Source organism: Panulirus ornatus, chromosome 25 (genome assembly GCF_036320965.1).
Source record: "Panulirus ornatus isolate Po-2019 chromosome 25, ASM3632096v1, whole genome shotgun sequence".
Lineage (NCBI taxonomy): Eukaryota > Metazoa > Arthropoda > Malacostraca > Decapoda > Palinuridae > Panulirus > Panulirus ornatus.
Window position 1 is genome coordinate 25,827,431 of NC_092248.1, and position 24,889 is coordinate 25,852,319.

Sequence of the window (24,889 nt, forward strand, 5' to 3'; positions counted from 1 at the left end):
GGGAATAATTGGTGTGCATGGGGTGTTCAGTGTTGTAAATGGAAATGGTGAAGAGCTTGTAGATGTATGTGCTGAAAAAGACTAGTGATTGGGAATACCTGGTTTAAAAAGAGAGATACACATAAGCATACGTATGTAAGTAGGAGAGATGGCCAGAGAGCGTTATTGGATTACTTGTTAATTGATTGGCGCGCGAAAGAGAGACTTTTGCGTGTTAATGTGCCGAGAGGTGCAACTGTAGGGATGTTGATCATTATCTTGTGGAGGCGAAAGTGAGGATTTGTAGAGGTTTTCAGGAAAGAAGAGAGAATGTTGGGTGAAACGTTTGGTGAGAGTAAGAGAGCTTGGGAAGTGAGTCAGTTGTTGTTCGTCGATGGTGCAGCACTGGTGGCTGATTCAAGTGAGAAATTGCAGAAGTTGGTGATACGTTTGGAACTTAAAATGTGTGCTTCTACACAATGACAACAAAAATTGATCAATCCGGTTGGTCACTCAACTAAGATGACTGAACAGCAAGAAACAATAGCCTTGGTCTTAGAGAAGATATACCACGATCACCAGTGGCTAATCTGGATGGATCTTAAGATGGTGACTTTTCTCTTGGGTCAGCAAAGTGGATACACCAAGTATCCCTGCTTTATCTGTCTTTGGGGTATAGAACTAAGGATGAGCACCGGGTGAAAAAAACAATGGCCTCTGATAGAAAACATGGTGGTTGGAGAAAAGAATGCAATGGCAGAATCCTTGGTTGACAGATATAAGATCATTGTACCACCACTGCACATCAGACTACGTTTAATGAAACAGTTTGAGAAGGCTTTGAACAAAGAAGGACACACTGCTTTTGACTACATATGCAGAAAATTTCCAGCGCTTGAGCATGGAGAAGCTAGAGGCAGATATTTTCGACGAGCCGCAAATCAAGGAACTCATGAGAGACCCATACTTCCAAGAATCAATGAACAATGCAGAGGCAGATGCATGGTCTTCGTTCACTCTCATTGTAAGGAATTTTCTTGGCAACTATAAAGCAGGTAACTACTCTGAACTAGTGGAGGGAAAATGCTCTCTATTTCCGTCAACTTGGCTGTAAAACGAGCACCAAGTGCATTACCGCCACATTCACTTGGATCGTTTCCCAGACAACCTTGGTGACCTAAGTGAAGAACAGAGTGAACGATTCCACCAGGATTTAAGAAACATGGAAGAAGAAAGTTAAGAGTAAATGTGAATAAGAGCAAGGTTATTAGGTACAGAAGGGATGAGGTCAAGTCAATTGGGAGGTGAGTTTGAATGGAGAAAAAACTGGAGGAAGTGATGTGTTTTAGGATATCTGGGAGTGGATCTGTCAGCGGATGGAACCATGGAAGCGGAAGTGGATCATAGGGTGGGGGAGGGGGCGAAAATTTTGGGAGCCTTGAAAAATGTGTGGAAGTCGAGAACATTATCTCGGAAAGCAAAAATGGGTATGTTTGAAGGAATAGTGGTTCCAACACTGTTGTATGGTTGCGAGGCGTGGGCTATGATAGAGTTGTGCGCAGGAGGATGGATGTGCTGGAAATGAGATGTTTGAGGACAATGTGTGGTGTGAGGTGGTTTGATCGAGTAAGTAACGTAAAGGGTAAGAGAGATGGTGGAAATAAAAAGAGCGTGGTTGAGAGAGCAGAAGAGGGTGTTTTGAAATGGTTTGGGGCACATTGACGAGAATGGTGAGAAAGATTGACCAAGAGGATATATGTGTCGGAGGTGGAGGGAACGAGGAGAAGAGGAGACCAAATTGGAGGTGGAAAGATGGAGTGAAAAAGATTTTGTGTGATCGGGGCCTGAACATGCAGGAGGGTGAAAGGAGGGCAAGGAATAGAGTGAATTGGAGCGATGTGGTATACAGGGGTTGACGTGCTGTCAGTGGATTGAATCAAGGCATGTGGGGCGTCTGGGGTAAACCATGGAAAGCTGTGTAGGTATGTAGTATTTGCGTGTGTGGACGTGTGTATGTACGTGTGTATGGGGGTTGGGCCATTTCTTTCGTCTGTTTTCCTCGCGCTACCTCGCAAACGCCGGAGACAGCGACAAAGTATAAAAAAAAAAAAAAAAAGAAAAAAAAAAAAAAAGAAAAAAAAAAAAAAAAAAAAAAAAAGAAAAAAAAAAAAAAAAATATATATATATATTATATATATATTATATTATATATATATATATAATAAAAATAAAAAAAAAATATAGGGCATATGAACGCGCACCACCATATAACATACTAACCTCCAACAGCCAGGATCGAACCGGGTCCCCTGTGTAGGAGGCGGAAGCTATACTGCTGATCATAGCCTAGTAGTAGTGCTCCGCCTCCTACGCAGGGGACTTGGGTTCGCTCTGGCTGTTGGAGTTTGTATGATATATATATATGTATATATATATATATATATAATAATATATATATAATATATATATATATTATATAATATATATAATATATATATATATTATATATATATATATGTATATATATATATATAATATATATATATATATATGTATATATATATATATTTATATATATATATATATATTATTATATATATATATTAATATATATATATATATATATATACTATATATATATATATATAATGGGGTTTGTTGAATGTGTCTGATGACAGAGTGGCTGATATAGGTGCTTGGTCGAGGTGGTGTGCAAAGTGAGAGGGTTAGGGAAAATGATTTGGTAAACAGAGAAGAGGTATCAAAAGCTTTGCGGAAGATGAAAGTCAGCAGGGCAGCAGGCTTGGATGGTATTGCAGTGGAATTTATTAAAAAAGGGGGGTGACTGTATTGTTGACTGGTTGGTAAGGTTATTTAATGTATGTATGACTCATGGTGAGGTGCCTGAGGATTGGCGGAATGCGTGCATAGTGCCATTGTACAAAGGCAAAGGGGATAAGAGTGAGTGCTCAAATTACAGAGGTATAAGTTTGTTGAGTATTCCTGGTAAACTATATGGGAGGGTATTGATTGAGAGGGTGAAGGCATGTACAGAGCATCAGATTGGGGAAGAGCAGTGCGGTTTCAGAAGTGGTAGAGGATGTGTGGATCAGGTGTTTGCTTTGAAGAATGTATGTGAGAAATACTTAGAAAAGCAAATGGATTTGTATGTAGCATTTATGGATCTGGAGAAGGCATATGATAGAGCTGATAGAGATGCTCTGTGGAAGGTATTAAGAATATATGGTGTGGGAGGCAAGTTGTTAGAAGCAGTGAAAAGTTTTTATCGAGGATGTAAGGCATGTGTACGTGTAGGAAGAGAGGAAAGTGATTGGTTCTCAGTGAATGTAGGTTTGCGGCAGGGGTGTGTGATGTCTCCATGGTTGTTTAATTTGTTTATGGATGGGGTTGTTAGGGAGGTAAATGCAAGAGTCCTGGAAAGAGGGGCAAGTATGAAGTCTGTTGGGGATGAGAGAGCTTGGGAAGTGAGTCAGTTGTTGTTCGCTGATGATACAGCGCTGGTGGCTGATTCATGTGAGAAACTGCAGAAGCTGGTGACTGAGTTTGGTAAAGTGTGTGGAAGAAGAAAGTTAAGAGTAAATGTGAATAAGAGCAAGGTTATTAGGTACAGTAGGGTTGAGGGTCAAGTCAATTGGGAGGTGAGTTTGAATGGAGAAAAACTGGAGGAAGTGAAGTGTTTTAGATATCTGGGAGTGGATCTGTCAGCGGATGGAACCATGGAAGCGGAAGTGGATCATAGGGTGGGGGAGGGGGCGAAAATTTTGGGAGCCTTGAAAAATGTGTGGAAGTCGAGAACATTATCTCGGAAAGCAAAAATGGGTATGTTTGAAGGAATAGTGGTTCCAACAATGTTGTATGGTTGCGAGGCGTGGGCTATGGATAGAGTTGTGCGCAGGAGGATGGATGTGCTGGAAATGAGATGTTTGAGGACAATGTGTGGTGTGAGGTGGTTTGATCGAGTAAGTAACGTAAGGGTAAGAGAGATGTGTGGAAATAAAAAGAGCGTGGTTGAGAGAGCAGAAGAGGGTGTTTTGAAATGGTTTGGGCACATGGAGAGAATGAGTGAGGAAAGATTGACCAAGAGGATATATGTGTCGGAGGTGGAGGGAACGAGGAGAAGAGGGAGACCAAATTGGAGGTGGAAAGATGGAGTGAAAAAGATTTTGTGTGATCGGGGCCTGAACATGCAGGAGGGTGAAAGGAGGGCAAGGAATAGAGTGAATTGGAGCGATGTGGTATACAGGGGTTGACGTGCTGTCAGTGGATTGAATCAAGGCATGTGGGGCGTCTGGGGTAAACCATGGAAAGCTGTGTAGGTATGTATATTTGCGTGTGTGGACGTGTGTATGTACGTGTGTATGGGGGTTGGGCCATTTCTTTCGTCTGTTTCCTCGCGCTACCTCGCAAACGCGGGAGACAGCGACAAAGTATAAAAAAAAAAAAAAAAAAAAAAAAAATATATATATATATATATATATATATATATATATATATATATATATATATATATATATATATATATATATATATATATATATATATATATATATATATATGTATTATACTTTTTCGCTGTATTTGATATCTAAGACATTTCACTTCCTCCGGTTTTTCTCCTTTCTAACTTACCTCCCAATGTACTTGTCCTTCCACCCTACTGTACCTAATAACTGTGCTCTTATACACATTTACTCTCAGCTTTCTTATTTCACACACTTTACCAAACTCAGTCACCAGCTTCTGCAGTTTCTCACCAGAATCAGTGAACAGCGCTGCATCACCAGCTAACAACAACTGACTCACTTCCTAAGCCCTTCCATCCAGAAAGGACTGCATACTTGCACCTCTCTCCAAAACTCTTGCATTCACCTCCTTAACAATCCCATCCATAAACAAATTAAACACCTATGGAGACATCACGCACCTATACCGCAAACCGACATTCAATGAGAACCAATCACTTTCCTCTCTTCGTACTCGTACACATGCCTTACACCCTCGATAAAAACTTTTCACTCTTTCCAGCAACTTGCCTTCCACACCACATACTCTTAATACATTCCACAGAGCATCTCCATCAACACTATCATATGCCTTCTCGAGAACCATAAATGCTACACAAAAATCCATCTGTTTTTCTAAGTATTTCTTACATACATTCTTCAAAGCAAACACCTGATCCACACATCTACCACTTTTGAAACCACACTGCTCTTTCCCAATCTGATGCTCTTTACATGCCTTTACCCTCTCTATCAGTATCCTCCCATATAATTTCGCAGGAATACTCAAGAAACTTATACTTCTGTAATTTGAACACTCACCTTTATCCCCTTTGCCTTTGTAAAATGGCATTATGTATGCATTCCCCCACTCCTCAAGCACTTCACCATGAACCATTGATACAGTGAGTTTCCTTACCAACAGGTCAACACAGCCACCCCCTTTTTTGATAAATATCACTTCAATACCTTCGAAACCCACCTCATTGCCGGCTTTCATCTTCTGCAATGCTTTCATTACCGCTCCTCCGTTCACCAAATCATTCGCCCTGACCCTCTCACTTTTCACACCACCTCGACCAAAACACCCTATATCTGCCACTCTATCATCAAACACATTCAGCAAACCTTCAAAATACTCACTCCAACTCCTTCTCACCTCAATACTACTTGTTATTACCTCCCCATCAGCCCCCTTCACTGATGTTCCCATTTGTTCTCTTGTCTTTCGCACTTCATATACCTCCCTCCAAAGCATCTTTGTATTCTCCCTAAAATTTATGATACTCTCTCTCCCAACTCTCATTTGCCCTCTTTTTCACCTCTTGCACCTTTCTCTTGACCTCCTGCCTCTTTCTTTCATGAATTCTCTTTTATACGTAAATAGGGCATATGAACGCGCACCACCATATAACATACTAACCTCCAACAGCCAGGATCGAACCCGGGTCCCCTGTGTAGGAGGCGGAAGCTATACTGCTGATCATAGCCTAGTAGTAGTGCTCCCGCCTCCTACGTAGGGGACTTGGGTTCGCTCTGGCTGTTGGAAGTTAGTATGTTATATATATATTATGTTTTTCTTTTTAGTTTTCTTATACTTGTTCGATATTCCCACATTAGCTAGCTAGCGTTAGGAACAAACAAAGAGAAGGCCAATTCACTTACATCCATTCGTTATCTGTCATGTATAATGCAACGAAACCACAGCTTCCTATCTACATCCAGGCTCCAAAGACCTTTCTATGGTTTACCCCAGACGTTTACATGCCCTGATTCAGTTCACTGACGGCACATTGCCTTCCTGAGTGCTACATCACTTAAATTCACACTATCTTGTTGACTCGTTCCATCTTCCTGCATGTTCAGGTCCCGAGCACTCTGAATCTTTTTCACTCCATGCCTCCGTCTCCTATATAGTTTCCTCTTCTCCTTGGTCCCTTCACTTCTATGACTTATCCACTATGTCGACCTCTCTCCACTCACTTTCTCTACATTTCCAAACCATTTCATCACACCCTTTTCATCTCTCCCGGTCATACACTTCTTAGTACCGCCCCTCTCGCTTACTATTTTATTACTTACTCGATGAACCCCTCTCACGCCACACACTGTGCTCAAATATTTCGTTTACAATACATGTATCCTCTTCCGTACTTACTTATTTATGTCCCCGTGCATCGCATCCTTAAAGCGCTACTGTCAGATTCAGTCTCAGGTACCTAAAATACTGCACTTCCCCTTAGTCTTCTCCTTTCAGACTCACACTCAAACCAACGTGTCTCTGCACTAATAAACCTGATAACCTTGCTTTTAGTCACATTTACACTCAACTTCTTTCACATTCTCTCCCAGACGAAGACACCAACTTCCGCATTTCTCATTCACATCAGCCACTCATGCTGTGTCATCAGCAAACCACAACTAAATCACTCTCCAGGCCCCATCACCACTTACATGCTCGCCCCTCACTCCTTGACTCATGCGTCTGCCTCCCTCACCACAAATCAGATAGCTATGGTGATGTCAGAGATCCATTCCACAGATCCACCTTCACTAGGAACCTCTCCACCTCCTCTATACCCAATTACGCACATGCCTTACTCTCTTGAGACAAAAAATGTCCTCTCACCATATTGAAGGCAAACCTTCGCAAAGTCTCTCTCTCTCTCTCTCTCTCTCTCTCTCTCTCTCTCTCTCTCTCTCTCTCTCTCTCTCTCTCTCTCTCTCTCTCTCTCTCTCTCTCTCTCTCTCTCTCTCTCTCTCTCTCTCTCTCTCTCTCTCTCTCTCTCTCTCTCTCTCTCTCTCTCTCTCTCTCATAGTGAGGACTGGACAATCCTACATTGGTCCTGTTTCCGCGGCAGTACGCTCAGGAGGAGGATCAGTTCCAGCGGGTGCTGAAAGGCGGCTACTCCTACATCACGTACCAGGAGGGAGGTATAGCAGCCGTAGCCACTCGCTATACCAACAGTCGTGGCTACACGCCCATCCACGTCAGCCGCACCGGCTACCGTGAGTTCGCTGGAGATGCATGGGGGTTCAGGTGAGGATAGATCAGGTCAAGGCAGGTTAACGTGAGAATCTACATCATATTTGACAGATAAGCTCGGTGTTCGATAATGTACCCACAAAACATTCTTCCCATAACATCCAATTTACTGAGTTAAAATTCAGCCAAAAATGTTGTGCTTATGCGTTGTCAGCGTTTGCGTGAAGTACCATACAACGCTATACAACGTGTCGTAGAAGGCGACTAAAGGGGACGGGAGCGGGGGCCTAAAAACCCTCCCCCGATTGTGTTTTAACTTTCTAAAAGGGGAAACAGAAGAAGGAGTCACGAGGGGAGTGCTCATCCTCCTCGAAGGCTCACATTGGGTGCTTAATTGTGTATAGATGTACCAAGATGAGAAAAAAAAGGAGAGATAGGTAGTATGGCTGAGGAAAGAAACCTGGATGTTTTGGCTCTGAGTGAAACGAAGCTCAAGGGTAAAGGGAAGGAGTGGTTTGGGAATGTCTTGGGAGTAAAGTAAAGGGTTAGTGAGAGGACAAGAGCAAGGGAAGGAGTAGCACTACTCCTGAAACAGGAGTGGTGGGAGTATATGATAGAGTGAAGAAAGTAAACTCTAGATTGATGTGGATAAAACTGGAAGTGGATGGAGAGAGGTGGGTGATTATTGGTGCACATGCACCTGGGCTTGAGAAGAAAGATCATGAGAGGCAAGTGTTTTGGGAGCAGCTGAGTGAGTGTGTTAGTAGTTTTGATGCACGAGACCGGGTTATAGTGATGGGTGATTTGAATGCAAAGGTGAGTATTGCTGCATTTGAGGGAATAATTGGTGTGCATGGGGTGTTCAGTGTTGTAAATGGAAATGGTGAAGAGCTTGTAGATTTATATGCTGAAAAAGGACTGGTGATTAGGAATACCTGGTTTAAAAAGAGAGATACACATAAGCATACGTATGTAAGTAGGAGAGATGGCCAGAGAGCGTTATTGGATTACGTGGTAACTGATAGGCGTGCGAAAGAGTCTTTTGGATGTTCATGTGCTGTGAGATGCAACTGGAGGAATGGCTGATCATTATCTTGTGGAGGCGAAAGTGAGGATTTGTAGAGGTTTTCAGGAAAGAAGAGAGAATGTTGGGGGTGAAGAGAGTGGTGAGAGTAAGTGAGCTTGGGAAGGAGACTTGTGTGAGGAAGTACCAGGAGAGACTGAATACAGAATGGAAAAAGGTAAGAACTAAGGACACGTAAGGGGAGTGAGGGAGGAATGGGATGTATTTAGGGAAGCAGTGATGGCTTGTGCAAAAGATGCTTGTAGCATGAAAAACGCGGAAAGTGGGCAGATTAGAAAGGGTAGTGAGTGGTGGGATGAAGCAGTAAGATTATTAGTGAAAGAGAAGAGAGAGGCATTTGGACGATTTTTGCAGAGAAATAATGCAAATGACTGGGAGATGTATGAAAGAAAAAGGCAGGAGGTCAAGAGAAAGGTGCAAGAGGTGAAAAGGAGGGCAAATGAGAGTTGGGGAGAGAAAGTATCATTAAATTTTAGGGAAAATAAAAAGATGTTTTGGAAGGAGGTAAATAAAGTGCGTAAGACAAGGGAACAAATTGGAACACCAGTGAAGGGGGCTAAGGGGAAGGTGATAACAAGTAGTGATGATGTGAGGAGATGGAGCCAGTATTTTGAAGGTTTCTTGAATGTGTTTGATGATAGAGTGGCAGATATAGGGTGCTTTGGTCGAGGTGGTGTGGAAAGTGAGAGGGTCAGGGAGAATGATTTGGTAAACAGAGAAGAGGTATCAAAAGCTTTGCGGAAGATGAAAGCCGGCAAGGCAGCGGGTTTGGGTCGTATTGCAGTGGAATGTACTGAAAAAGGGGGTGACTGTATTGTTGACTGGTTGGTAAGATTATTCAGTGTATGTATGACTCATGGTGAGGTGCCTGAGGATTGCGGAATGCTTACATAGTGCCATTCTACAAAAACAAAGGGGATTAGAATGAGTGCTCAAATTACAGAGCAATCTGCCTCCCACACCATATATTCTTAGTACCTTCCACAGAGCATCTCTATCAACTCCATCATATTCCTTCTCCAGATCCATAAATGCTGCATACAAATCCATTTGCTTTTCTATATATATTTCTTACATGCATTATTCAAAGCAAACACCTAATCCACACATCCTCTTCCACTTCTGAAACCACGCTGCTCTTCCCCAATCTGGTGATCTGTACATGCTTTCACCCTCTTAATCAAGACCCTCCCCTATAATTTCCCAAGAATACTCAACAAACTTATACCTCTGTAATTTGAGCACTCACCTTTATCCCCTTTGCCTTTATAAAATGGCACTATGCATGCATTCCGCCAATCCTCAGGCACCTCACCATGCGTCATACATACATCAAATATCCTTACCAACCAGTCAACAACACAATCATCACCTTTTCTAATAAATTCCACTGCAGTACCATCCAAACCCGATGCCTTGCCGGCTTTAATCCTGCGCACAGATTTTACTATCTCTGTTCTGTTTACGAAATCATTCTTCATAACCGTGTCACTTCGGACACCACCTCGACCAAAACACCGTATATCTGTCACTCTATCATATAACACATTCAACAAACCTTCAAAATACTCACTGCATCTCCTTCTCACATCACCACTACTTGTATTTACCTCCCCATTAGCCCCATTCACCGATGTTCCCATTCGTCATGTTTTACGCACTTTATTTACCTCCTTCCAAAACATCTAAAATTCAATGATACTCTCTCACCCCAACTCTCATTTGCCCTCTTTTTCACCTATTGTACCTTTTTCCTAACATCCTGCCTCTTTCTTTTATACTTCTCCCAGTTATTGGCACTATTTCAATTCAAAACTCGTCCAAATACCTCTCTCTTCGTGTTCACTAATAATCTTACTTCTTCATCCCACCACTCGCTACCCTTTCTAATCTGCCAACCTTCCACGCTTCTAATGCCACACGCATATTTTGAGCAAGCCATCATTGCTTCCCAAAATACATCCCATTCCTCCCCCACTCCCCTTACGTCCTTTGCTCTCATCTTTTTCCATTCTGCACTCAGTCTCTCTCGGTACTTCCTCACGCAAGTCTCCTTCCCTAGCTTACTTACTCTCACCACTCTCTTCATCCCAACATTCTCTCTTCTTTTCTGAAAACTTCTACCAAATCTTCACCTTCCCCTCCACAACATAATGATCAGACATCCCTCCAGTTGCACCTCTCAGCACATTAATATCCAAAAGTCTCTCTTTCACGCACCTATTAATTAATACGTGATCCAATAACGCTCTCTGGCCATCTCTCTTACTTACATGCGTAAACTTATGTATATATCTCTTTTTCAGCCAGGTATTCCCAATCACCAGTTCTTTTTCAGCACATAAATCTACAAGCTCTTCACCATTTCCATTTACAACACTGAATACCCCAGATACACCGATTATTCCCTCAACTGCCACATTGCTCACATTTGCATTCAAATCACCCATCTCTATAACCCGGTCTCGTGCATCAAAACTACTCACACATTCACTCAGCTACTCCCAAAACACCTGCCTCTTATGATCTTTCTTCTTGTGCACAGGTGCAGAGGCACCAATAATCACCCATCTCTTTCCATCCACTTTCAGTTTTACCCATATCAATCTAGAGTTTACTTTCTTACACTCCATTACATACTCCCACCACTCCTGCTTTAGGAGTAGTGCTACTCCTTCCCTTGCTGTTGTCCTCTCACCATCCCCTGACTTTACTCCCAAAATATTCTCAAACCACTCTTCCCGTTTACCCTTAAGCTTCGTTTCACCGAGAGCTAAAACGACAAGGATCTTTTCCTCAAACATACCACCGATCTCTACTTTTTGCTCATCTTGGTTACATCCACACACATTTAGACACCCTAATTAACCCTTTCGAGGAGGATGAGCACTCCCCGCGTGACTCCTTCTGTTTCCCCTTTTAGAAAGTTCAGATACAAGGAGGGGAGGGTTTCTAACCCCCGCTCATGTCCCCTTTACTCGCCTTCTACGACACTTGAAGCATGCTTATATATATATATATGTATATATATATATATATATATATATATATATATATATATATATATATATATATATATATATATATATATATATATATATATATATATATATATATATATATATATATATGGATTTGTATGTAGCATTTATGGATCTGGAGAAGGCATATGATAGAGTTGATAGAGATGCTCTGTGGAAGGTATTAAGAATATATGGTGTGGGAGGCAAGTTGTTAGAAGCAGTGAAAAGTTTTTATCGAGGATGTAAGGCATGTGTACGTGTAGGAAGAGAGGAAAGTCATTGGTTCTCAGTGAATGTAGGTTTGCGGCAGGGGTGTGTGATGTCTCCATGGTTGTTTAATTTGTTTATGGATGGGGTTGTTAGGGAGGTGAATGCAAGAGTTTTGGAAAGAGGGGCAAGTATGAAGTCTGTTGGGGATGAGAGAGCTTGGGAAGTGAGTCAGTTGTTGTTCGCTGATGATACAGCGCTGGTGGCTGATTCATGTGAGAAACTGCAGAAGCTGGTGACTGAGTGTGGTAAAGTGTGTGAAAGAAGAAAGTTAAGAGTAAATGTGAATAAGAGCAAGGTTATTAGGTACAGTAGGGTTGAGGGTCAAGTCAATTGGGAGGTGAGTTTGAATGGAGAAAAACTGGAGGAAGTGAAGTGTTTTAGATATCTGGGAGTGGGTCTGGCAGCGGATGGAACCATGGAAGCGGAAGTGGATCATAGGGTGGGGGAGGGGGCGAAAATTCTGGGAGCCTTGAAGAATGTGTGGAAGTCGAGAACTTTATCTCGGAAAGCAAAAATGGGTATGTTTGAAGGAATAGTGGTTCCAACAATGTTGTATGGTTGCGAGGCGTGGACTATGGATAGAGTTGTGCGCAGGAGGATGGATGTGCTGGAAATGAGATGTTTGAGGACAATGTGTGGTGTGAGGTGGTTTGATCGAGTAAGTAACGTAAGGGTAAGAGAGATGTATGGAAATAAAAAGAGCGTGGTTGAGAGAGCAGAAGAGGGTGTTTTGAAATGGTTTGGTCACATGGAGAGAATGAGTGAGGAAAGATTGACGAGGAGGATATATGTGTCGGAGGTGGAGGGAACGAGGAGAAGAGGGAGACCAAATTGGAGGTGGAAAGATGGAGTGAAAAAGATTTTGTGTGATCGGGGCCTGAACATGCAGGAGGGTGAAAGGAGGGCAAGGAATAGAGTGAATTGGAGCGATGTGGTATACCGGGGTTGACGTGCTGTCAGTGGATTGAATCAAGGCATGTGAAGCGTCTGGGGTAAACCATGGAAAGCTGTGTAGGTATGTATATACATGTGGACGTATGTATATACATGTGGACGTATGTATATACATGTGGACGTATGTATATACATGTGTATGGGGGTGGGTTGGGCCATTTCTTTTGTCTGTTTCCTTGCGCTACCTCGCAAACGCGGGAGACAGCGACAAAGCAAAAAAAAAAAAAAATATATATATATATATATATATATATATATATATATATATATATATATATATATATATATATATATATATATATATATATATATATATATATATATATATTGGAAAGGATCACAATTTTGTGCGTGATCAAAATATTCCTATGAGTCCACGGGGAAAATGAAACACGAAAAGTTCCCAAGTGCACTTTCGTGTAATAATCACATCATCAGGGGAGACACAAGAGAGAAATATAACAGTCAGTTGATATACATCGAAGAGACGAAGCTAGGATGCCCTTTGGTAAACATGTGATTGTCCAAAACACCCTAAAAGGCTCAGTCCTCTGTTCTTAACGCTACCTCGCTAACGCGGGAAATAGCTAATAGTATGAAAAAAAGATATATATATATATATATATATATATATATATATATATATATATATATATATATATATATTTTTTTTTTCTTTTTTTTATACTTTGTCGCTGTCTCCCGCGTTTGCGAGGTAGCGCAAGGAAACAGACGAAAGAAATGGCCCAACCCCCCCCCATACACATGTACATACACACGTCCACACACGCAAATATACATACCTACACAGCTTTCCATGGTTTACCCCAGACGCTTCACATGCCTTGATTCAATCCACTGACAGCACGTCAACCCCGGTATACCACATCGCTCCAATTCACTCTATTCCTTGCCCTCCTTTCACCCTCCTGCATGTTCAGGCCCCGATCACACAAAATCTTTTTCACTCCATCTTTCCACCTCCAATTTGGTCTCCCTCTTCTCCTCGTTCCCTCCACCTCCGACACATATATCCTCTTGGTCAATCTTTCCTCACTCATTCTCTCCATGTGCCCAAACCATTTCAAAACACCCTCTTCTGCTCTCTCAACCACGCTCTTTTTATTTCCACACATCTCTCTTACCCTTACGTTACTTACTCGATCAAACCACCTCACACCACACATTTTCCTCAAACATCTCATTTCCAGCACATCCATCCTCCTGCGCACATCTCTATCCATAGCCCACGCCTCGCAACCATACAACATTGTTGGAACCACTATTCCTTCAAACATACCCATTTTTGCTTTCCGAGATAATGTTCTCGACTTCCACACATTTTTCAAGGCTCCCAAAATTTTCGCCCCCTCCCCCACCCTATGATCCACTTCCGCTTCCATGGTTCCATCCGCTGCCAGATCCACTCCCAGATATCTAAAACACTTCACTTCCTCCAGTTTTTCTCCATTCAAACTCACCTCCCAATTGACTTGACCCTCACCCCTACTGTACCTAATAACCTTGCTCTTATTCACATTTACTCTTAACTTTCTTCTTCCACACACTTTACCAAACTCAGTCACCAGCTTCTGCAGTTTCTCACATGAATCAGCCACCAGCGCTGTATCATCAGCGAACAACAACTGACTCACTTCCCAAGCTCTCTCATCCCCAACAGACTTCATACTTGCCCCTCTTTCCAGGACTCTTGCATTTACCTCCCTAACAACCCCATCCATAAACAAATTAAACAACCATGGAGACATCACACACCCCTGCCGCAAACCTACATTCACTGAGAACCAATCACTTTCCTCTCTTCCTACACGTACACATGCCTTACATCCTCGATAAAAACTTTTCACTGCTTCTACCATCTTGCCTCCCACACCATATATTCTTAATACCTTCCACAGAGCATCTCTATCAACTCTATCATATGCCTTCTCCAGATCCATAAATGCTACATACAAATCCATTTGCTTTTCTAAGTATTTCTCACATACATTCTTCAAAGCAAACACCTGATCCACACATCCTCTACCACTTCTGAAACCGCACTGCTCTTCCCCAATCTGATGCTCTGTACATGCCTTCACCCTCTCAATCAATACCCTCCCATATAATTTACCAGGAATACTCAACAAACTTATACCTCTGTAATTTGAGCACTCACTCTTATCCCCTTTGCCTTTGTACAATGGCACTATGCACGCATTCCGCCAATCCTCAGGCACCTTACCATGAGTCATACATACATTAAATAACCTTACCAACCAGTCAACAATACAGTCACCCCCTTTTTTAATAAATTCCACTGCAATACCATCCAAACCTGCTGCCTTGCCGGCTTTCATCTTCCGCAAAGCTTTTACTACCTCTTCTCTGTTTACCAAATCATTTTCCCTAACCCTCTCACTTTGCACACCACCTCGACCAAAACACCCTATATCTGCCACTCTGTCATCAGACACATTCAACAAACCTTCAAAATACTCATTCCATCTCCTTCTCACATCACCGCTACTTGTTATCACCTCCCCATTTACGCCCTTCACTGAAGTTCCCATTTGCTCCCTTGTCTTACGCACCCTATTTACCTCCTTCCAGAACATCTTTTTATATATTTATATTTATTTTTATTTTTTTTATTATACTTGTCGCTGTCTCCCGCGTTTGCGAGGTAGCGCAAGGAAACAGACGAAAGAAATGGCCCAACCCCCCCCCCCCCATACAAATGTATATACATACGTCCACACACGCAAATATACATACCTACACAGCTTTCCATGGTTTACCCCAGACGCTTCACATGCCTTGATTCAATCCACTGACAGCACGTCAACCCCGGTATACCACATCGCTCCAATTCACTCTATTCCTTGCCCTCCTTTCACCCTCCTGCATGTTCAGGCCCCGATCACACAAAATCTTTTTCACTCCATCTTTCCATCTCCAATTTGGTCTCCCTCTTCTCCTCGTTCCCTCCACCTCCGACACATATATCCTCTTGGTCAATCTTTCCTCACTCATCCTCTACATGTGCCCAAACCACTTCAAAACACCCTCTTCTGCTCTCTCAACCACGCTCTTTTTATTTCCACACATCTCTCTTACCCTTACGTTACTCACTCGATCAAACCACCTCACACCACACATTGTCCTCAAACATCTCATTTCCAGCACATCCATCCTCCTGCGCACAACTCTATCCATAGCCCACGCCTCGCAACCATACAACATTGTTGGAACCACTATTCCTTCAAACATACCCATTTTTGCTTTCCGAGATAATGTTCTCGACTTCCACACATTCTTCAAGGCCCCCAGAATTTTCGCCCCCTCCCCCACCCTATGATCCACTTCCGCTTCCATGGTTCCATCCGCTGCCAGATCCACTCCCACATATCTAAAACACTTTACTTCCTCCAGTTTTTCTCCATTCAAACTCACCTCCCAATTGACTTGACCCTCAACCCTACTGTACCTAATAACCTTGCTCTTATTCACATTCACTCTTAACTTTCTTCTTCCACACACTTTACCAAACTCAGTCACCAGCTTCTGCAGTTTCTCACATGAATCAGCCACCAGCGCTGTATCATCAGCGAACAACAACTGACTCACTTCCCAAGCTCTCTCATCCCCAACAGACTTCATACTTGCCCCTCTTTCCAAAACTCTTGCATTTACCTCCCTAACAACCCCATCCATAAACAAATTAAACAACCATGGAGACATCACACACCCCTGCCGCAAACCTACATTCACTGAGAACCAATCACTTTCCTCTCTTCCTACACGTACACATGCCTTACATCCTCGATAAAAACTTTTCACTGCTGCTAACAACTTGCCTCCCACACCATATATTCTTAATACCTTCCACAGAGCATCTCTATCAACTCTATCATATGCCTTCTCCAGATCCATAAATGCTACATACAAATCCATTTGCTTTTCTAAGTATTTCTCACATACATTCTTCAAAGCAAACACCTGATCCACACATCCTCTACCACTTCTGAAACCACACTGCTCTTCCCCAATCTCATGCTCTGTACATGCCTTCACCCTCTCAATCAATACCCTCCCATATAATTTACCAGGAATACTCAACAAACTTATACCTCTGTTATTTGAGCACTCACTCTTATCCCCTTTGCCTTTGTACAATGGCACTATGCACGCATTCCTCCAATCCTCAGGCACCTCACCATGAGTCATACATACATTAAATAACCTTACCAACCAGTCAACAATACAGTCACCCCCTTTTTTAATAATTTCCACTGCAATACCATCCAAACCTGCTGCCTTGCCGGCTTTCATCTTCCGCAAAGCTTTCACTACCTCTTCTCTGTTTACCAAATCATTTTCCCTAACCCTCTCACTTTGCACACCACCTCGACCAAGACACCCTATATCTGCCACTCTATCATCAAACACATTCAACAAGCCTTCAAAATACTCACTCTATGAAAAACAATCACTCTTGAAGTAGAACCTTCAGACACAATTGAAAATGTGAAGGAAAATAGTGAAATTGGAGAAAAATGTAGCTTAGACATTGAAGCTTATTGATACAGTGGTTAAATTGATGAGAACTGCTATTGACGTTTGTGTAAATAAATTATACATTTCCTTTTTTCCATAGCCAGAGGTTGAACCATTGTGTGACATTCATTTTTTTCATTCATTTCAAGCTAGAAGTTTCAGTTTTCTACATTTTTTCATATGTATATATATGTATGTGTGTGTGTGTGTATATGTGCGTATGTATGTGTATGTGTGTGTATGTGTATATGTATATATATATGTATATTATCCCTGGGGATAGGGGTGAAAGAATACTTCCCACGTATTCCTCGCGTGTCGTAGAAAGCGACTAGAGGGGACAGGAGCGGGGGGCCAGAAATCCTCCCCTCCTTGTATTAACTTTCTAAAATGGGAAACAGATATATATATATATATATATATATATATATATATATATATATATATATATATATATATATATATATATACCATTAATCACACTATTAATGGTATGCAATCCAGTTTAATGTCATATGATGAAAATGTAAATCTGCTTAGGCATTTTTCCATTAATCCTTCTCGGATTAATCCAGAATGAGCTGATCAGACTGATTACTATGCAAGTTAAACTGTGATCAATAAGACCATGTTATGTGGCATTCCATGAGTGTTTCTTTTAGTGCCATTTCAGGGAAGCATTTCATTGTTGAACATCCCCCTATAACACACTGACTTAGCAGTTGGGCCTGTCAGTTGTTTGGAATTAACAATTTCCCCATGTTAACTTCAGTTTTTCGGAGCTACCATTAAGTAGGTATGTGTTGCCTTAAAAATTCACATCATTGGATATTATACAGTATTTACCTCAAGTATGTGTTAATTAGAAAAATAGATAAGCAGAATGCATATCAATGGTATATAGTTCAATTATGCAGAAAAAAATATAACGCTGTAATTCTTATACGATTTTACTAAAAAAAAGTACTGAATGCTACATGAGTACATCTGGCAGTAATAGTGTTTAGAATAATTTCTTCATAACAAAACTGAAATGCATTTCTTGTATATAAGTAACTAAGCGATATAGTTTCTCCATAGATCAAATAGTTTGTGATCAAACAAGATTTTCCCTAAAAAACTGTTGCCTTTAGACAAATGGCTGGCATCACAGTGAGTCTTGGAGCAACACAATCGTTCACAGAGAATATATTAAGGGTAAACAGTGACTCCTTCTCAGAAAAATGTAGGAATAGTTTTTTACAGATGTTTTATTTCCTAGTGCCACAGATGTGTTCCCCCATGTGTATTCCTGACTTAGCTCCTGTGTGCTTCTTCGTTTGCAAATATGTTTGACTCATATTCTTATATTGGAAGTTAATGTTACCTAATATGCAGGATGTCACTCTTGACCTAAAGCACATCCTGTTACATATGGTAAATCATTTACTATATATCAAATATTACTCTATTTCATTTCAGTATTATGTAAAAGATAAAAATAGCAATATAAAAATTTATCATCTATCATGTGTACTTGATATTACCTTACTAAGGCAGGAGAAAAGAACAAATTGAAAGAAAAAAGCTATATACTTATACATATATATATATATATATATATATATATATATATATATATATATATATATATATATATATATGTATATATATACATATATATATATATATATATATATATATGTATTTATTTATATACATATATCATTTTGCTTTATCGCAGTCTTCCGCGTTAGCGAGGTAACGCAAGGAAACAGACGAAGGAAATGGCCCAACCCACACCCATACACATGTATATACATACGCGTCCCCACATGCAAATATACATACCCATACATCTCAATGTACACATATATATACACACACAGACATATACATATATACACAAGCACACAATTCACACTGTCTGCCTTTATTCATTCCCATCGCCACTTAGCCACACATGGAATAACATCCCCCTCCCCCCTCATGTGTGCGAGGTAGCGCTAGGAGAAGATGACACAAGTCCCGATTCGTTCACACTCAGACTCCAGCTGTCATGCAATAATGCCCGAAACCACAGCTCCCTTTCCAAATCCAGGCCCCACAAAACTTTCCATGGTTTACCCCAGACTCTTCAAATGCCCTGATTCAATCCATTGACAGTACGTCAACCCCGGTATACCACATCGATCCAATTCACTCTATTCCTTGCACGCCTTTCACCCTCCTGCATGTTCAGGCCCCGATCACTCAAAATCTTTTTCACTCCATCTTTCCACCTCTAATTTGGTCTCCCACTTCTCCTCGTTCCCTCCACCTCCGACACATATATCCTCTTGGTCAATCTTTCCTCACTCATTCTCTCTATGTGGCCAAACCATTTCAAAACACCCTCTTCTGCTCTCTCAACCACGCTCTTTTTATTTCCACACATCTCTCTTATCCTTACGTTACTTACTCGATCAAACCACCTCACACCACACATTGTCCTCAAACATCTCATTTCCAGCACATCCATCCTCCTGCGCACAACTCTATCCATAGCCCACGCCTCGCAACCATACAACATTGTTGGAACCACTATTCCTTCAAACATACCCATTTTTGCTTTACGAGATAATGTTCTCGACTTCCACACATTCTTCAAGGCTCCCAGGATTTTCGCCCCCTCCCCCACCCTATGATCCACTTCCGCTTCCATGGTTCCATCCGCTGCCAGATCCACTCCCAGATATCTAAAACACTTTACTTCCTCCAGTTTTTCTCCATTCAAACTTACCTCCCAATTGACTTGACCCTCAACCCTAATGTACCTAATAACCTTGCTCTTATTCACATTTACTCTTAACTTTCTTCTTTCACACACTTTACCAAACTCAGTCACCAGCTTCTGCAGTTGCTCACATGAATCAGCCACCAGCGCTGTATCATCAGCGAACAACAACTGACTTACTTCCCAAGCTCTCTCATCCACAACAGACTTCATACTTGCCCCCTCTTTCCGAAACTCTTTTATTCACCTCCCTAACAACCCCGTCCATAAACAAATTAAACAACCATGGAGACATCACACACCCCTGCCGCAAACCTACATTCATTGAGAACCAATCACTTTCCTCTCTTCCTACACGTACACATGCCTTACATCCTCGATAAAAACTTTTCACTGCTTCTAACAACTTGCCTCCCACACCATATATTCTTAATACCTTCCACAGAGCATCTCTATCAACTCTATCATATGCCTTCTCCAGATCCATAAATGCTACATACAAATCCATTTGCTTTTCTAAGTATTTCTCACATACATTCTTCAAAGCAAACACCTGATCCACACATCCTCTACCACTTCTGAAACCACACTGCTCTTCCAATCTGATGCTCTGTACATGCCTTCACCCTCTCAATCAATACCCTCCCATATAATTTACCAGGAATACTCAACAAACTTATACCTCTGTAATTTAGCACTCACTCTTATCCCCTTTGCCTTTGTACAATGGCACTATGCACGCATTCCGCCAATCCTCAGGCACCTCACCATGAGTCATACATACATTAAATAACCTTACCAACCAGTCAACAATACAGTCACCCCCTTTTTTAATGAATTCCACTGCAATACCATCCAAACCTACAACCTTGCCGGCTTTCATCTTCCGCAAAGCTTTTACTACCGCTTCTCTGTTTACCAAATCATTTTCCCTAACCCTCGCACTTTGCACACCACCTCGACCAAAACATCCTATATCTACCACTCTATCATCAAACACATTCCACAAACCTTCAAAATACTCACTCCGTCTACTTCTCACATCACCACTACTTGTTATCACCTCCCCATTTGCGCCCTTCACTGAAGTTCCCATTTGCTCCCTTGTCTTACGCACTTTATTTACCTCCTTCCAGAACATCTTTTTCCATTCTGCACTCAGTCTCTCTCGGTACTTCCTCACGCAAGTCTCCTTCCCTAGCTTACTTACTCTCACCACTCTCTTCATCCCAACATTCTCTCTTCTTTTCTGAAAACTTCTACCAAATCTTCACCTTCCCCTCCACAACATAATGATCAGACATCCCTCCAGTTGCACCTCTCAGCACATTAATATCCAAAAGTCTCTCTTTCACGCACCTATTAATTAATACGTGATCCAATAACGCTCTCTGGCCATCTCTCTTACTTACATGCGTAAACTTATGTATATATCTCTTTTTCAGCCAGGTATTCCCAATCACCAATTCTTTTTCATCACATAAATCTACAAGCTCTTCACCATTTCCATTTACAACACTGAATACCCCAGTTACACCGATTATTCCCTCAACTGCCACATTGCTCACATTTGCATTCAAATCACCCATCTCTATAACCCGGTCTCGTGCATCAAAACTACTCACACATTCACTCAGCTACTCCCAAAACACCTGCCTCTTATGATCTTTCTTCTTATGCACAGGTGCAGAGGCACCAATAATCACCCATCTCTTTCCATCCACTTTCAGTTTTACCCATATCAATCTAGAGTTTACTTTCTTACACTCCATTACATACTCCCACCACTCCTGCTTTAGGAGTAGTGCTACTCCTTCCCTTGCTGTTGTCCTCTCACCATCCCCTGACTTTACTCCCAAAATATTCTCAAACCACTCTTCCCGTTTACCCTTAAGCTTCGTTTCACCGAGAGCTAAAACGACAAGGATCTTTTCCTCAAACATACCACCGATCTCTACTTTTTGCTCATCTTGGTTACATCCACACACATTTAGACACCCTAATTAACCCTTTCGAGGAGGATGAGCACTCCCCGCGTGACTCCTTCTGTTTCCCCTTTTAGAAAGTTCAGATACAAGGAGGGGAGGGTTTCTAACCCCCGCTCATGTCCCCTTTACTCGCCTTCTACGACACTTGAAGCATGCTTATATATATATATATGTATATATATATACATATATATATATATATATATATATATATATATATATATATATATATATATATATATATATATATATATATATATATATATATATATATGGATTTGTATGTAGCATTTATGGATCTGGAGAAGGCATATGATAGAGTTGATAGAGATGCTCTGTGGAAGGTATTAAGAATATATGGTGTGGGAGGCAAGTTGTTAGAAGCAGTGAAAAGTTTTTATCGAGGATGTAAGGCATGTGTACGTGTAGGAAGAGAGGAAAGTCATTGGTTCTCAGTGAATGTAGGTTTGCGGCAGGGGTGTGTGATGTCTCCATGGTTGTTTAATTTGTTTATGGATGGGGTTGTTAGGGAGGTGAATGCAAGAGTTTTGGAAAGAGGGGCAAGTATGAAGTCTGTTGGGGATGAGAGAGCTTGGGAAGCGAGTCAGTTGTTGTTCGATGATGATACAGCGCTGGTGGCTGATTCATGTGAGAAACTGCAGAAGCTGGTGACTGACTTTGGTAAAGTGTGTGAAAGAAGAAAGTTAAGAGTAAATGTGAATAAGAGCACGGCTATTAGGTACAGTAGGGTTGAGGGTCGTCAATTGGGAGGTGAGTTGGAATGGAGAAAAACTGAAGGAAGTGAAGTGTTTTAGATATCTGGGAGTGGGTCTGGCAGCGGATGGAACCATGGAAGCGGAAGTGGATCATAGGGTGGGGGAGGGGGCGAAAATTCTGGGAGCCTTGAAGAATGTGTGGAAGTCGAGAACTTTATCTCGGAAAATGAAACACGAAAAGTTCCCAAGTGCACTTTCGTGTAATAATCACATCATCAGGGGAGACACAAGAGAGAAATATAACAGTCAGTTGATATACATCGAAGAGACGAAGCTAGGATGCCCTTTGGTAAACATGTGATTGTCCAAAACACCCTAAAAGGCTCAGTCCTCTGTTCTTAACGCTACCTCGCTAACGCGGGAAATAGCGAATAGTATGAAAGAAAGATATATATATATATATATATATATATATATATATATATTTATTTTTATTTTTTTTATTATACTTGTCGCTGTCTCCCGCGTTTGCGAGGTAGCGCAAGGAAACAGACGAAAGAAATGGCCCAACCCCCCCCCCCATACACATGTATATACATACGTCCACACACGCAAATATACATACCTACACAGCTTTCCATGGTTTACCCCAGACGCTTCACATGCCTTGATTCAATCCACTGACAGCACGTCAACCCCGGTATACCACATCGCTCCAATTCACTCTATTCCTTGCCCTCCTTTCACCCTCCTGCATGTTCAGGCCCCGATCACACAAAATCTTTTTCACTCCATCTTTCCATCTCCAATTTGGTCTCCCTCTTCTCCTCGTTCCCTCCACCTCCGACACATATATCCTCTTGGTCAATCTTTCCTCACTCATCCTCTCCATGTGCCCAAACCACTTCAAAACACCCTCTTCTGCTCTCTCAACCACGCTCTTTTTATTTCCACACATCTCTCTTACCCTTACGTTACTCACTCGATCAAACCACCTCACACCACACATTGTCCTCAAACATCTCATTTCCAGCACATCCATCCTCCTGCGCACAACTCTATCCATAGCCCACGCCTCGCAACCATACAACATTGTTGGAACCACTATTCCTTCAAACATACCCATTTTTGCTTTCCGAGATAATGTTCTCGACTTCCACACATTCTTCAAGGCCCCCAGAATTTTCGCCCCCTCCCCCACCCTATGATCCACTTCCGCTTCCATGGTTCCATCCGCTGCCAGATCCACTCCCACATATCTAAAACACTTTACTTCCTCCAGTTTTTCTCCATTCAAACTCACCTTCCAATTGACTTGACCCTCAACCCTACTGTACCTAATAACCTTGCTCTTATTCACATTCACTCTTAACTTTCTTCTTCCACACACTTTACCAAACTCAGTCACCAGCTTCTGCAGTTTCTCACATGAATCAGCCACCAGCGCTGTATCATCAGCGAACAACAACTGACTCACTTCCCAAGCTCTCTCATCCCCAACAGACTTCATACTTGCCCCTCTTTCCAAAACTCTTGCATTTACCTCCCTAACAACCCCATCCATAAACAAATTAAACAACCATGGAGACATCACACACCCCTGCCGCAAACCTACATTCACTGAGAACCAATCACTTTCCTCTCTTCCTACACGTACACATGCCTTACATCCTCGATAAAAACTTTTCACTGCTTCTAACAACTTGCCTCCCACACCATATATTCTTAATACCTTCCACAGAGCATCTCTATCAACTCTATCATATGCCTTCTCCAGATCCATAAATGCTACATACAAATCCATTTGCTTTTCTAAGTATTTCTCACATACATTCTTCAAAGCAAACACCTGATCCACACATCCTCTACCACTTCTGAAACCACACTGCTCTTCCCCAATCTCATGCTCTGTACATGCCTTCACCCTCTCAATCAATACCCTCCCATATAATTTACCAGGAATACTCAACAAACTTATACCTCTGTTATTTGAGCACTCACTCTTATCCCCTTTGCCTTTGTACAATGGCACTATGCACGCATTCCTCCAA

At 41.6% G+C, this 24,889-nt stretch overlaps 1 protein-coding gene across 1 annotated transcript in view; it reads left to right on the forward strand.

The window, feature by feature from the left end:
- Positions 1-24,889, forward strand: part of LOC139757322 (glutamate receptor ionotropic, kainate glr-3-like) — an 82,507-nt gene that overhangs the window by 50,378 nt on the left and 7,240 nt on the right. Inside the window, exon 5 of the mRNA XM_071677746.1 lies at positions 7,364-7,542. Within this exon, the coding sequence (XP_071533847.1) occupies positions 7,364-7,542 (179 nt within the window). The remainder of the gene's footprint in view (positions 1-7,363; positions 7,543-24,889) is intronic.